The 15779-nt window shown below is 46.0% G+C and overlaps 1 protein-coding gene across 2 annotated transcripts in view; it reads right to left on the bottom strand.

Annotated features, from left to right (window-relative positions):
- Positions 1-99: 99 nt before the first annotated feature.
- Positions 100-15779, bottom strand: part of kdf1a (keratinocyte differentiation factor 1a) — a 35613-nt gene continuing 19933 nt past the window's right edge. The window contains exons 2-5 of one of the 2 annotated variants that reach the window (XR_010016201.1): positions 11185-12282; positions 10254-10328; positions 8190-8656; positions 100-3184 (exon numbers count right to left, since the gene is read on the bottom strand). Coding sequence is in view for 1 of the 2 variants with exons in the window: in XM_063034054.1 (XP_062890124.1) it covers positions 8580-8656; positions 10254-10328; positions 11185-12265 (1233 nt within the window). In the remaining variant the exon portion in view is untranslated. Of the gene's footprint in view, positions 3185-5282; positions 8657-10253; positions 10329-11184; positions 12283-15779 lie in introns of those variants that run through there. The other variant, XM_063034054.1, reaches the window with a different exon arrangement.

Here is a 15779-nt window from a genome sequence, read left to right as displayed (position 1 = left end):
ATCCTGCCCTACGGATCTGACACGAATGCTTTTGTTGTAAAGACTAGCAAAAGAGGTGCACCGGAAGAAGGATTCTGTTTGTGTGAAGCTGACCACAAGGATTGGGGTGCCACGGTGGCGTTGTGGTTAGTGCAACGCTATTACAGCTCAGTGGGGGGGGGGTCAGGGGTCAGAGTTCAATTCCAATGGCCTGCGTAAGGAGCCTCTTTACGACTCCCCGTTTGAATGCATGGATTTTCTTTGGGTCCTCCAGTTTCCATCCTCGGTCCAGAGACATACAATATGGTCGGTTAATTGGCCATTGCAAATTGTCCCATGATTGGGCTAGGGTTAAATCGGGAGTTGTTGGGTCACGTTGCTTAAGGGGCTAGAAGGGCCTATTCTGTGCTGTATCTCTAAATAAAATAAAAATCTGGCAGGGTGTTAGTTTTTAACCACCTATGTTTCAGTGGAAACAGGTTAAAACAGTTGATCCCCAACTGGGATACATGAAGACTTCACCAATGACAGGCAGCCTCTGAGACCTCTGATTTGTCTTTAAAGACAGCATTACAGGAGCATGATTTCCATCAAGTTAAATGGGAGAGGTTAAAGCCATTACCTAGTTCCAGTCCATTTTAGATAATATTTTAATTATTTCAATCTCTGGTTTTGTTAATTTCTCTTGTCCTTTTTCAACTTTAGTATCGGGCATAAGATATAGGAACAGAATTAGCCCACTCAGGTAATTGAATCTACTCCACCATTCAATCATGGCTGATTTATTTTCCCTCTGAACCATATTCTCTTGCCTTCTCCCTGTAACTTCTGACGCCCTTACTAATCAATAAACTATCAACCTCCGCTTTAAATATACCCACTGAATTGGCCTTCACAGCCATCTTTGGCAATGAATTCCACAGGTTTACTCCCTTCTGGCTAAAAGAGTTCTTCTGTTCTAATGAGACAGCCTTGAATTCTGAGCTGTGCCCTCTGGTCATAGACTCTTTCACTATTGGAAACATTCTCTCCACATTCCACTACCTAGGCCAGGGGTTCCAACCAAGCATTCATAGATCCCTTGGTTTATGATAGGGGTCCATGTCATACAAAGGTTGGGAGCCCCTGCTTGAGGCTTTTCAATATTTAGTAGTTTTTGATGAGGTTCTCTCTCATTCTACTGAACTCCAGTGAATACAGGCCCAGAGCCATCAAACACTCCTTGTAGGTTGACTCTTTCATTCCCAGAATAGCTTTTGTAACCTCTGCTGGGCTTTTGTCCTCCTATGTTGTGAATTGCACCCTTTCGTACATATGTGGATTAGCAAACACTCACTTAGGGAATCTTTGCTCCAACTAAGAATGTTAAGTGAAGAATCAAACTACATAAAAGTTTTCTTTTGCTGTGTTGTAGGATGTGGTGTACATTTTACTTACAACATGACAGATGAAGGGTATGTCTGGGCAGTAGCCTACCCACCATTGAAATTCTGTGTGTGCATGCATGTAGGGTGCTAGTGTAAATGATTACAGTAAAATTCTGATAATCCATCCTATTGTTTGGAAGCCTATTTTAAAACTCATTTAGATAACTGGAAAAATTTTTAAGAAGTGAATTATGAGTACGGTGTGTATTAGGAGTAATATCCAAGAGTTCAAAAATCTGTCAGTCTGATACAACCACAGTTCCAAGGGTGCTGGATTGCCAAAGTCTACTATTCGTCAAGGGAACAGAAACAGGTCGACACACAAAATCAAAGGTTAATCAGAAAATCTATAACCTATTGATAGAGGGTGGAAGAGTCAGTAATGTGCTGACAATTATTATGTTGGTAAAAGCTGACTAGAGACAAGATACCAAGCCCCCTGCACAATCAGATAGTCAATACCCACTTTACTGAACTTGTTTGAAGGCTAATTGCACTGCATTTCTTGACACAAATACTCTTCCCCCCACAGCAACTCCTTTACTGCTGCTCCTGACCAACAAATTGGAAAGATAAAAATTAAGAAAGCCTCAGGCAATATCCCTCCTTAAATTCTAAAACTAAGTTTGTCGGAAATCAACAATCTCACTATCTGCAGAGATATGGTAAGCACAATCATCTTCATAAAGAGACAAATCTGACAGTAGTAACTATAGAAATGTCTCCCTGTTGTCTGCAAAGGGGAAAGATGTGGGCAGGTTCCTCCTTAACTGCCTTGACTGAAATGTGTCACAAGGATTCCACCCGGAAGGCTATAGTCCAAGGGTTTGTTTCTGTGTTGTAGTGCTCCATGACTTAGAGGAACAATGGATGTGACCTTTGGTGGGAGATACATGGCCTCTTCCAGCTTCACTAAAGCCTATGACTTTCTCAAATTCAGCTGCCCACAGAATTTCACTTCCATCTTCCGTTGAAGGTAGGAACATTAGGATGTGAAACAAGCCAGAGCCAATGTCAACCAGTGTCCAACAAGGTTCATTATTGGTCCAAGCTTTTCTTAATAATAGAGCCAAAATTATAAAGCATAGAAACAGCCCACTCAATCCATCATGTCTATGGACCCATCAATGCTAATCTTATTTACCAGTACTTTAATGAAGTTGACATTGCCTTGAATATTCTAATGTATGTGTTTCTGTACAGTCCCTGACTGCTGTCCATTGTCTTAATCTGCATCTCTTGCTAATCCATTGCTCCATATTGTGTCATGTCTTTGGAGATTACAAAGGGAATCTGCCCCTTCGCCACTATCACCACAATTTCAACAACCAAGTTTGAAAGAGAAGCAGGAGACCAGGAAAGTGAAGATGAAGAAGAGCATGCTGCCTCATTGTACATAACATCACTTGCCACCGCTTCAAATACTGGCACTCAAATGTCATTCTCCAATATTGCACCTCACCTCCAACAGCCTGCCAGGAATAATGCTAATCTTTAGAACTTTCGGGAAACTGCAATGTACAGGAGTGATACCTGCCTGAACCTTAGTCAGTCTGCAGTATGCAAAGGAGCACTCAGAGGCTAAGTTCCAAACTACCATCAATCCACTCAGTGAAGGATACAGAAGAACTGACCTTAAATTCAACATTTGTAAGACATGCATCCTCTATCAGCCTGTTCTTGCTGTGCCTTCTGTCTACAAATGTTTAGAGCAAGATGCTGGAACAGGTGAATCATCCATTCCTTGGAAGCTGCTTCCAGAGCAGATATCTCGTCACCTTCAATGGGGCAACACAGGGGTCAGTTAATTATGGAAAAGAATATTTGTAGATCAAGACCTCAGACCCCAGTTAACGTGTAGCAGAGAATCCTCCTCTCAAGGACTTAAATAGAAGTCCTGGACTACCTACAGCAGGCATCTTCATGCACAGAGAAGAAGCTGCCAATGCCACCTCTGTCAGACTCTTTAAATTCACAGGAAGAATAAGCTCAAAAATGGTCAAGTCCTCTCCCAAGTCAATATTCCAGCAAGGATCACTTTCCTAGGTAGTCATTCTACCTGGAACACTAACCAATCTATTCTCTAGACTACACGTGTTTATCTTTGCGTTACTGTACTTTTTCTGCCTGTGTTATCTGCTAATTCTCACCATTTCTTCTAGGGTTTTTAATAGTTGATTATTCATTTCATTCACTTGATAGGATACATACTGAAGTTGCATTTCTCTTATTATTGGTTTTCTGGTTTTACTGATTCGGTTACAGCTTTATGATTCACTCATCACTCTTCACCCACTCCTTCCCATCCCCTGACACTTCCCCTTGCAGCTGTAGGAGGTGCAACATTGTCCCTTCACATCCTCTCTCACCACTATCCTTCAGGTGAGGCAGAGATTCACATTCTACTCCAACCTGGCCTATTGCATTCAATGCTAATGATGACCTACAGGTGAGATCAACAACAGGCTGGGTGACCATTCTTCAGGATACACTGGCACTCTACCTGCAAAGGTCATCTTGTGCTTCCCATTTCATGTCACTTCTTCCCATTCCTTCACTGATCTGTCTATTCTCAGTCTATATATAACTAGGGTACCTAAGACTTTTGCACAGTCAATGTGGAGTGGAGAGCAAGTTTGTATATCTGGCACGAGCAAAGGATTTTGGGAATGATGAGGGTAAAGACCCAAGGGATGGGTGTGGGACAGGTGGCTGGCATAGGTGCAGACACACCCAGCTCTCAAACCCCAGGTAAGGTCATTTGATTCCAAACAATTGGTTTATTGATCAGTGCAGAATGTCTCTAGTGCTTCCTGCTCCCTTCCCCATTTCCAAACCATGATATTCCCTCTCCCAGTCCCCTTCCCATTCTCAGTCCACTATAGAGACCCATATCAGAATCAGGTTTATCATCACCTACGTGTTTTTTTTTTGCAGTAGCAGTATAGTGCAATACATAAAAATTACAGCCATATATAACCATATAACAATTACAGCATGGAAACAGGCCATTTCGGCCCTTCTAGTCCATGCCAAACTCTTACTCTCACCTAGTCCCACCAACCTGCACTCAGCCCATAACCCTCCATTCCTTTCCTGTCCATATAGCTGTCCAATATAACTTTAAACGACAACATTGATCCCGCCTCAACCACTTCTGCTGGAAGATCGTTCCACACAGCTACCACTCTCTGAGTAAAGAAGTTCCCCTCATGTTACCCCTAAACTTTTGCCCTTTAACTCTCAACTCATGTCCTCTTGTTTGAATCTCCCCCACTCTCAATGGAAAAAGCCTATCCATGTCAACTCTATCAACCCCGCCTCATAATTTTAAATACCTCTATCGTCCCCCCTCAACCTTTTACGTTCCAAAGAATAAAGACAACTTGTTCAACCTTTCTCTGTAACTTAGGTGATGAAACCCAGATAACATTCTAGTAAATCTTCTCTAAACTCTCTCTAATTTGTTGACATCTTTCCCATAATTTGGTGACCAAAACTGTACACAATACTCCAAATTTGGTCTCACCAATGCCTTGTACAATTTCAACATTACATCCCAACTCCTATACTCAATGCTCTGATTTATAAAGGCCAGCATACCAAAAGCTTTCTTCACCACCCTATCCACATGAGATTCTACCTTCAGGGAACAATGCACCATTATTCCTAGATCCCTCTGTTCTACTGCATTCTTCAATGCCCTACCATTTACCATGTATGTCCTATTTTGATTAGTCCTACCAAAACGTAGCACCTCACGTTTATCAGCATTAAACTCCATCTGCCATCTTTCAGCCCACTCTTCTAACTGGCCTAAATCTCTCTGCAAGCTTTGGAAACCTACTTCATTATCCACAACTCCACCTATCTTAGTATCATCTGCATACTTACTCATCCAATTTACCACCCCATCATCCAGATCATAAATGTATATGACAAACAATATCGGACCCAGTACAGATCCCTGAGGCACACCACTAGTCACCGGCCTCTTAAGCAACATAACAACATTAGCTGTCCTCCAATTGGCTGGCATCTCACCCATGGATAAGGATGTTTTAAATATCTCTGCCACGGCCCCTGCAATTTCTGCACTTGCCTCTCACAGGGTCCAAAGTTACACCTTGTTAGGCCCTGGGGACTTATCCACCCTGATCTGCTTCATCAGCAAACAGCTCCTCTTCTGTAATCTGTACAGGGTCCATGACCACTGGCCGCTCAGAACGCTGTGGACTCAATCCAAGATGTCCCTGACTGTGGAATGCAGGAGGCAACATACCATCCGGAAATCTTACTCTCATGCACAAAACCTCCTTTCTTCTCCCTTAACCAATTGATCCCCTATCACTACAACTCTCCCCTTTGCCTCCCTTCCCTTCCGAGCTATAGAGCCAGATTCAGTGCCAGAGACCTGACTGCTGTGGCTTTCCTCTGTTAGATCGTCCCCCACCAACTGCATCTAAAGCAATATACCTGTTGTTGAGGGGAACGGCCATAGAGTACTCTGTGCTGACTGCCTATTCTTGTATCAAACCGTCAGCCTCCCAAATGATCCAGAGTTCACCCAGTTCCAGCTCCAACTCCTTAACACACTGTATTAGAAGCTGCAGCTGGTTGCACTTCTTGCAGTTGTAGTCATCAGGGACACTGGAGGCCTCCCTGCCTTCCCACATCCCACAAGAGCAGCACTCCAGAATCCTGCCTGGCATCACTACTGCTCCAAACGTGCAATAAGAAAGAAAGAATAAATAATAAAAAAAATATCTACCTACGGCTTACGCCTCTATGAGCCAAAGCCTCACAGCCCACTCTGACACTGGCCCATTTACACAATAGCCACTGCACTTAAATTCAACTTCTTTTTATTGGATCTTGCCAAATGCCTAATTATGCACAACCGAATGTCTCCTTGGGAACTGTGGCATGTAAAAAGTGCCAACTACCCCCGTTTGCTCTTTTAAACCCTGTCTCCCTCGGCAATCCAATGTCTCTTCAGGAAATGTAGCATGCAAAAGATTTTTCGAGCAGTTTTGATTTTGCTCTGAATTTATTTGGCCAATCGTGTTTTCAAGTGGATCTTATGTACCAGAGAAAGGTGCTTCAATTATGCATCCAGGGATGGGTTTTAATTGTTTACTGTGCCAAGAGAGGAATGGGATAATTCTATTTGCTTATTTTTTCAGCACGTAACAGGCCCTTCGAGCTGCTCTGCACAACAACCCACTGATTCAACCCCAGCCTAATCACAGGATAATTTACAATGATCAACTGATAATGCACCAAGACAGAAGCATAATTGAGTCGCCTTACATTTAGAGGAGCGTGCTTCAGTGGGTTACTGTACCCACTGAAACATGTTCCTTTAAATGTAACATGACCCATTTAAAAAATGGATTAATTAACCAAGGAAAATTACCGTGTGTTTAATAGAATGGATGAGTGTCCCAGCAAAGGGCCATGCTTGACTCTACAGCACCATCTGGCGGTTGGAAGGGGTAGCACCAGAAACACGAAAAAAACCAGACTTCATCTATTCTATCTTACTGATCTCTGCTTCTTCCTAATAGCTGTCAAAACTCACTTTTCCATAGCAGTGTCTGTCCCTGGGGTCCAGTAATTGTCCAATGATTCATGGTCAGTCCATGCGTGAATTTTGGCAAGGTATGATATGCAATTGCCCATGAAAACACAAATAAATAAATTTCTGCACAAAGCAGGAAATGAGGGCGTGAGTTACAATGATAGTAGCAATGAAACAAGTGGCGTTTCCCCAAAGGTGGGATTAACAACTCCAGGTGGAGGTCTGAACCCAAATTCCTCTGCCAGTCTACAGGATTCAGTGAGCCGTTCAGCTTCATCGCCAATGGTAGAACCCCATGATGGATGCTGATCCCAAAGATTTCACTGATACTGCGAGCTTGTCCATATCAAAATAAAGGACACAAGAAACAAAGGCCCAGTTGGAGGAATCCTAAATCATAATGTTAACTAGACCCATCTCTTTGGGCGAGTGTTGGGAGCGGAGGTCAGGTGTGGAAGTAAGTTCGAGATCACAAAGATAAAGTTTTTCGTTTTAATATAAAAAAGCAACTCATTAAAATCCATCAATATTGCCCACTACAGTCCAGCATCTCATTCAATGGAGAGAATATATTCTGGTACTCTTAGTCCACCAGGCTACACAATCACCTTTATGTACTGTGCTGTACCTCACACAGGGCATCCGCTCGGGAGACCCTGCCCTTCGCCACCGTAGCCTCAGCAGCAAATCACTACAAGTTCAGCACGTGAGGGCTGGCGTTGGGCGGGCCGCGGGTGGTAGTGTGGCCACTCAGCATTGAGGTGTGCGGCTCCAGAGAGCACCTAGGCTGGCACAGTGGGTAGACCCATTGCTGGAGGCTGGAAGCACCCTGCTCCTCGTGCTGACGGTCTCTCGACATCGCCTCGTGGATGCTGCCCTCCTGTGCTAACTGCACACTCTCCCCCAGTCCAGTGGTTGCAGGCCCACTGGTTGCCCACTGTTGCCGGCCAAGACGCAGTCCTGGGTCCTACACATCCCCCAACTCTTGGCATTGAGCCCTGGGGAAGTTCAGTGCTGGATGTCCGTGTGGTTGGCAATTTATCTCTTACATAGTGCTATAACAACAGATTATAGTGTTGATTCCAGGAGTGCTTATTCCCGGAACATACTTTGAATGCTAAGCAAGGGTACCAGTGCAAAACAAAAGTAACTGTACACACATAACCAATCATAACCCTTCCACCTGAGCGAGAACTTACCATTACCCTGGTGAAAGATCCTGTGCCCACTCACTAAGCGTGGTGGGTCCTATCTCTTCATTCCAGTCCACTGACTCTAGATCTCCTGCACCAAGGTAGGACTCCTCATCTTCAGGGTGGGTGGTTGGGGGGGGGGAGAGATGGTGAAGGTTGGAGTAGGGTGCAAAGGAGTAGAAGAATGGTTGTATTAAAGGCCAGTCGTAGCAAACTCCGGCAATTGGAGACTGTACCCAGAACTAGTGAAAGTCCCGAAGGTGTCAGCGGGAGGGAGAGAACAACACAACCTTGAAAACAGCCAAGACCCAGAGAGGAAGGGATTCAGCTCCATGTGTTCCACTCGACTCTCCTGGATCCACCCGTCATGCCCTCTGATCAATCTGCCCTCTGATCCTAGATGTAGACTTTGAGCAGCGGAGCTCCTGAAGAATCGGTCTCGGTGTCCTGAAGAGATTCGTCTTTCCGCAATTCTGGAGGAAGACAGCAATAAATTAGAGCATTTAAAACCCCGTGGAGAGTGGGCTCTGCAGTACTGGGGTCATCGACATTCTAGAGGAGACAGCAATAAATTAGAGCATTTAAAACCCCGTGGAGAGTGGGCTCTGCAGTACTGGGGTCATCGACATTATGCGCCATCCTGCACGATACCATCAAGTCCCATGACCACGATTGTTCTTGCCAAACTTTTCTACAGAAGTGGTTTGCCATTGTCTTCTGGGCAGTGTCTTCACAAGATGGGTGACCCAGCTATAACCAATACTCTTCAGAGATGGTCAGCCCGGTGTCACTGGTCACATAACCAGGACTTGTGATGTGCGCCGGCCGCTCATACGACCACCTACCACCCGTTCCCGTGGCTTCAGTCTGATGTGGTGCTACACCTAGCCCAAGAGTGACCTGCAGCCTGGTGGAGGGAAGGAGAGCCCTACACCTCCTTTGGTGGAGACGTCATCCCACCCCGCCACTCAATAACGGGGTAAAAGGTCAAAAGCAAGGACAGAGCCGACGCCAGTTTCTGGCAGAAGAGGTTCAACGGAAGGGATGTGATGATGGATGAAAGCGAGGGGCTGGATGGAGGGGAATGAGGGAGAGAAACAGAAAGGAGAACAGAGGCACAGGAGATGAGGTGCAAGGGACCTAGATGAGACTGCCAAGCATAGCAAGAGGAGAAGGAGCAGAGGCGCTGAGGGGTCGATTCTTCTCCCTGAAGTAGAAAGAAAGGTAAAATACTAGAGGACATAGTCTTACCCTCCAAGAAGACAACAACCTTGTCGTAGGGTTTGGAGGCTTGCGTGCCTCAATGTCTTGGGGAGCTACGCTGGCTGGAGTCAGGGCTTTACGCTTTGGCTCTTGGTAGGGTCAAATGCCAAATAGGTCAAAGGGTCGAGGACAGGCTAAGAGTGGTCCAGGTTCGGGGGTTCAGCTCGGGGCTAGCAACCCTGACTGGTCAAACAAAATTGCTACGGAAACAGCAATGAAGAATCCTTCTACATCTGAGTGTGATGGTATTCCTGAGTCTCAACCTAGGACTTGTGTGACTGACAGTCGTGAAAACTGAGAGGAACCTACTGACAGGAGGTCACGAATACTGCCAGAGATGGAGGACATTCGTTGCTGCCCGAAACGCCAGCAGTGTAACAGGCAGCTGATTAAAAAAAAAAGGACTCAGCTTTAAGGTAAGAAGGCTTAGAAGAGACTTATGAGATGTTTTGTTTAAAACTAAGAGTGCAGGTATCTGGAATGCAGTGCCAAGGAAGTGGTGGAAGGAAGCGGAGATGACAGCAAAGTTAAGAGACATATAGGCAGGCAGATAAACAAATGGAAGGAATGGAGGGATATGGATCAATCGGATTAGTTGGATTGGCATCGTATAGGGCCTGTTCCTATGCTGTATTGTTCTATAAGCTGACATAATTAATTGATGCAGACAGAGCAGAGATAAATGGGTCTTTCAACTGCCAGTGAAGGTTAGTGACCCCATTGGTTTAGCAGACTAAGATTGACTTGCGTTGTTGGATCTTTCCATGCCTTCTGCCGCATATCAACAGCATGATAAACAGTAATTACCTGGGCTGGCCAAACCCTGCATTTGCCTTGCCTTCAAATCGAGCGGGTCTACGACTGAAATCTCCAGGTTGAGGTCTAAGCAGAGACAAAAGTTTCAGATCACACACTACACACACAGTAATTTCCAGTCATTCTCAAGCTTCACAGATCTCCCAGCGATAATCCCGACTGCATCTCCCCCATCCCAGCTACATGCGCCGATGACACAAGCACCAGCGCATGCCTGCAGCAGCCATTGCTCTGATACAGCCCCGCTGAGATCCCGGTCATGTAGACAGCCTGGCCCACAAATGCCATTCATGCACCTCAATCCCAATTCACCCCTCGCCTTTGAGTCTCCCAGACTCCAGTGCATCCTCGGTGCCCCCAGTGCAAGTCCAATGCAGCTCCAATCAACCTCAACACCCCACTGAAACCTCAACTCCTAATCAAGGGCCAATGGCCACTGTAATCTGTCTGGGTAGCCTCCAACTTGGCAGCACCGGTAATATCTCCCCATTTCCCCCTTCACTCTTTTTTACCCCCCAGTCCCCATTCTGATTCTCCGTGAACCCCTTCCCTTCTCCATACCTGCCCACCATTGGCGCCCCTGCTCCTTCCCTTTCTGCCGTGGTCCACCCTCAAATTCCCCCTTCTTCTTCAGCTCTTAATCTGCTCCACCTATCACCTGCCAGCTTCTCACCTCTTCGCCCCCTCCCTCACCCAGCTGCTCCCCACCCTTACCTGCTTTTACTCATCCCTTGCCAGCTTGTACGCCTTCCCTCCCCCTCCCCAGCTCATTCTATCCTCTTCCCCCCTGCCATTCCAGTCCCGATGAAGGACTCTGGCCCGAAACATCGGCTGTTTATTCCAACTGAGCTGCCGAGTTCCTCCAGCCTTTTGTGTGAGCTTCCCAATGTCCTAGCCCGGCTCCAAAGTCTCATTCCCTCACCATCACTGGGCAGAAAAGTCTCTGCCTGAGGTTTGGCATCGGTGGAGGTGAGGCTAACCAGCCTCTCCTCACTCGGCTCTTGTGGGCTACGCTTCTTTTTGGGTTTCCTGGTGCTGATCCGGACTATGCCGGTCACGATCCGACACTCAGCGTCTTTCTCGTTGATCTTGTAGCCTTTGGTGATGCTGTCGATGAGCTCGCTGATCTCGCTGCTCTTGCTGATGAAGGTGGTGTCAGACGTGCACTGGGCCAGCATGTCAATCTGGTGAATGCTGAACAGCTCCAGCAGCTTCTTGTTGATGTACTCGTCCAGCTCGGCGCTGGACATCGAGCCGTTCAGTTCGTTGCTCTCCAGATCCTCCTCCAGGAAGGAGTGGAACTCATCGGACAGCCGCTTGTGAGAATTCGGTGAGGTGCTGCCGGGGCTCTCCGACTTCTGAGAGTTACTGACATGCGAGTCCTTGCGGCACGAGTCTGTGGACAGACTGTGCCTGTTCTTGTCCCAGATCACCTCTTCCCCTCGCAGCTTGATATCGTAATAATTGAAACTGTTGCCTGCCAGGTTGGTCCTTTTACTGGGGTTGGGGTCAGGGCTCAGAGTGACCCCATGTGTTGGGTTTGAAACGTATCTTAAATTGGCAGTCTCTGTAGTTTTAACATCCGTCGATGACTCTGTGGCCCTTGTACACGGATTATACCCCCCAGGGCCAAGCCTACAGATCCCACAAGTCACCACACAGCAGAACACCGCTTTGAAGGTCTGCCACGTGACGCAAGTCCCCAGGCCGCACGACTCGCACACGCTCGAGTCCTCTACAACTTCAGCCGACCGCGGGATGAACCCGATGCTTTCCGAGTTATTCCCGTTGGAATCCCTGGGGCCGGCCTTGCGGTCGTGCCTTTTTAACAGCCGGTTGCTTCCCTTCCTCCGGGGTCGCCTGTGCTCCGGCGTCGACGTGTCGTAGGCCTCCAGGCTCAGGGAGTCCACGGAGAGGGGCGGCAGGCCCGGGGAGCTGTGGCGGCTCCCCACCGCCGCCGGGTCAGTCTGCTGAGACGGAGATTTCCGCTGAGCACCTTGCATGGCTCAAGCTGAAGGATCTGTGGGGCAACAGAGAGAAAAACCATCACTTTACACCGAGCCCGGCACCAACCAGCAGCACCGAAATAACAGTTATTAAAATAGTTTAAATATATCACTCATTTGTTATGTGCTATGTCGTATGACGTGGGCAATATTGGTCTTTCATGTTGAGGAAGGACCTGAAGCAAGCAGTTCACGCAAGAAAGCCCACCAGCATCCCCAAGTTGAAGCAGCTTTGTAAGGACAAATGGCCTAGAATTCCTCCAAGTCGATGTGCAGGACTGATCAAGTTACTGGAGACATTTGGTTGAAGTTATTGCCGTATAAGGGCCAGTTACTGTAAGCAAAGGTTTGCAGACTTTTTCCAACTAACACATGTAATATTGGATCATTTATCTCAATAAATAAATGAACATGTATACTGTAATGTTTTTTTGGTGTTACTTAGTGAATCTGTGGAATTCTCTGCCACAGGAAACAGTTGAGGCCAGTTCATTGGCTATATTTAAGAGGGAGTTAGATATGGCCCTTGTGGCTACGGGGGTCAGGGGGTATGGAGGGAAGGCTGGGGCGGGGTTCTGAGTTGGATGATCAGCCATGATCATAATAAATGGCGGTGAAGGCTCGAAGGGCCGAATGGCCTACTCCTGCACCTATTTTCTATGTTTCTATGTTTCTATATAATTGGGTTCTCTTCATCTAGTTTTAGGACTTGCGTGAAGATCTGATCACACTTTAGGTCATAATTATGCAGAAATAGATAAAAGTTCTACAGGGTTCACAGACTTTCTAGCATCACTGTATATTTTAAATAGCTAAATTAAAAAAGTAGTACAAAAACAGAAATAAAAAAGGAGTGAGGTAGTGTTCATGGGTTCAGTGTCCATTCGGAAATCGGATGGCAGAGGGGAAGAAGCTGTTCCTGAATCGTTGAGTGTGTGTCTCCAGGCTTCTGACCCTGGATGGTTGGGGTCCTTAATGATGGACATCAAGCTGGAAGAAGAGCTGGTAAATCATGACTTCCTCCAAAGGTCTGTTACGGTTCCTGGCCGGTGGGAAGAGATAGAAAAGGTTGTGGAAAGGGGAATGGTTGGGAAAAGTTGAAGAGTGGATCAGGGAGTTGCGGAAGGAACAGTCCCTTCGAATACCGACAGGGCAGAGGAAGACGTATCTAGTGGTGGAACTAGTTGAATATGGCACAAATTGTGGAGGTTGACCTGCTGAGCGTGGAAACAGGTCGGGTGGAAGGCAAGGTCAAAGGGAATCCTAAGCTTGTCCTATATATGAGAGGGACTGAGACCAGAGGTTCGGGACATAGACGAGGCACAGTTGAAAACCCTGTCTACCTTGGAAGAAGCTTATCGAAAAATGTGGAAAATCCCAACATGAAAGCAAATGCATTAGAGACTAAACTAATTTGTTATAATGAAATAGAAACATAGAAAACCTTCAGCACAATACAGGCCCCTCGGCCCACAAGGCTGTGCCAAACATGTACTTACCGTAGAAATTACCTAGGGTTACCCATAACCCTCTATCTTTCTAAGCTCCATGTACCTATCCAGGAGTCTCTTAAAAGACCCTATCGTATCTGCCTCCGTCACCATTGCCAGCAGCCCATTCCACGCACTCACCACTCTCTGTGTAAAAAACATAACCCTGACATCTCCTCTGTACCCACTTCCAAACACCTTAAAACCGTGCCCTTTTGTGTTAGCAGTTTCAGCCCTGGGAAAAAGCCTCTGACTATCCACACGATCAATGCCTCTCATCACCTTATACACCTCTCTCAGGTCACCTCTCCTCCGTCGCTCCAAGGAGAAAAGGCCGAGTTCACTTAACCTACTCAAATAAGGCATGCCCCCAATCCAGAAACATTGTTGTAAATCTCCTCTGCACCCTTTCTATAGTTTCCACATCCTTCCTGTAGTGAGGTGACCAGAACTGAGCACAGTACTCCAAGTGGGGTCTGACCAGGGTCCTATATAGCTGCAACATTACCTCTCGGCTCTTAAACTCAATCCCACAGTTGATAAAGTCCAATACACCGTATGTTTTCTTTAACCACAGAGTCAACCTGCGCAGCAGCTTTGAGTGTCCTATGGACTCAGACCCCAAGATTTCTGATCCTCCACACTGCCAAGAGTCTTACCATTAATATTATATTCTGCCATCATATTTGACCTACCAAAATGAACCACCTCACACCTATCTGGGTTGAACTCCATCTGCCACTTCTCAGGCCAGTTTTGCATCCCTTCGATGTTCCGCTGTAACCTCTGACAGCCCTACACACTATCCACAACAACCCCAACCTTTGTGTCATCAGCAAATTTACTAACCCATCCCTCCACTTCCTCATCCAGGTCATTTATAAAAACCACAAAGAGAAGGGGTCCCAGAACAGATCCCTGAGGCATATCACTGGTCACTGACCTCCATGCAGAATATGACTCGTCTACAAACATTCTTTGCCCTCTGCGAGCAAGCCAATTCTGGATCCACAAAGCAATGTCCCCTTGGATCCCATGCCTCCTTACTTTCTCAATAAGCCTTGTATGGGTACTTTATCAAATGCCTTGCTGAAATCTATATACACTACATCTACTACTCTACTTTTATCAATGTGTTTAGTCACATCCTCAAAAAATTCAGTCAGGCTTTTAAGGCACGACCTGCCTTTGACAAAGCCATGCTGACTATTCCTAATCATATTATGCCTCTCCAAATGTTCATAAATCCTGCCTCTCAGGATCTTTTCCAACAACTTCTCAACCACTGAAGTAAGACTCACTGATCTACAATTTTCTGGGCTATCTTTACTCCCTTTCTTGAATAAGGGAACAACATCTGCAATCCTCCAGTCCTCCGGATCCTCCCTCATCCCCATTGATGATGCAAAGACCATTGCCAGAGGCCCAGCAATCTCCTCTCTTGCCTCCCACAGTAGCCTGGGTACATCTCGTCTGGTCCCGGAGACTTATCCAATTTGATGCTTTCCAAAAGCTTCAACACATCATCTTTCTTAATGTCTATATGCTCAAACTTTTCAATCTGCTGATAGTCATACTGAACCTGCTGGAGTTATTTCCTACAGGGCAGGAGTTCATGGGAAAAAAAATTACATCTTTCTTTTCACTAACCTCTAACTGTGGTTTAGCATTTCCTTCAATTATGAATGTAGGCAACGAACCACAGTAGTATTAGCAGTACCTGTGACTTTGTCACCAATAGAAATCACAGATATTTTCATATCACATTATATCATTTACGGCATGTTCATCACTACTTGTTATTTAACGTGTTAGTAAAGAAGCACACATATTACTATGTTGCATTTTGCATTTTTTTGGTATTTTGATAACTGTATATCAATAGAATTGGTTTCTTTTATAATCCCATCGAATTTATTTTATATATTTACATAATTATTCCGAGAAGGGGTCCTTAGGCTTCAGTGGACCCCCAAAGGAGTCCATGGCATGAAAAAGGTCGAGGACCCCTGGTCTAGGGG

Source organism: Mobula hypostoma, chromosome 26, assembly GCF_963921235.1.
Source record: "Mobula hypostoma chromosome 26, sMobHyp1.1, whole genome shotgun sequence".
In the NCBI taxonomy this organism is placed as follows: Eukaryota; Metazoa; Chordata; class Chondrichthyes; order Myliobatiformes; family Myliobatidae; genus Mobula; species Mobula hypostoma.
Note: the sequence above shows the minus strand (reverse complement) of the source record. Positions and strands in the feature narration are given on the sequence as shown.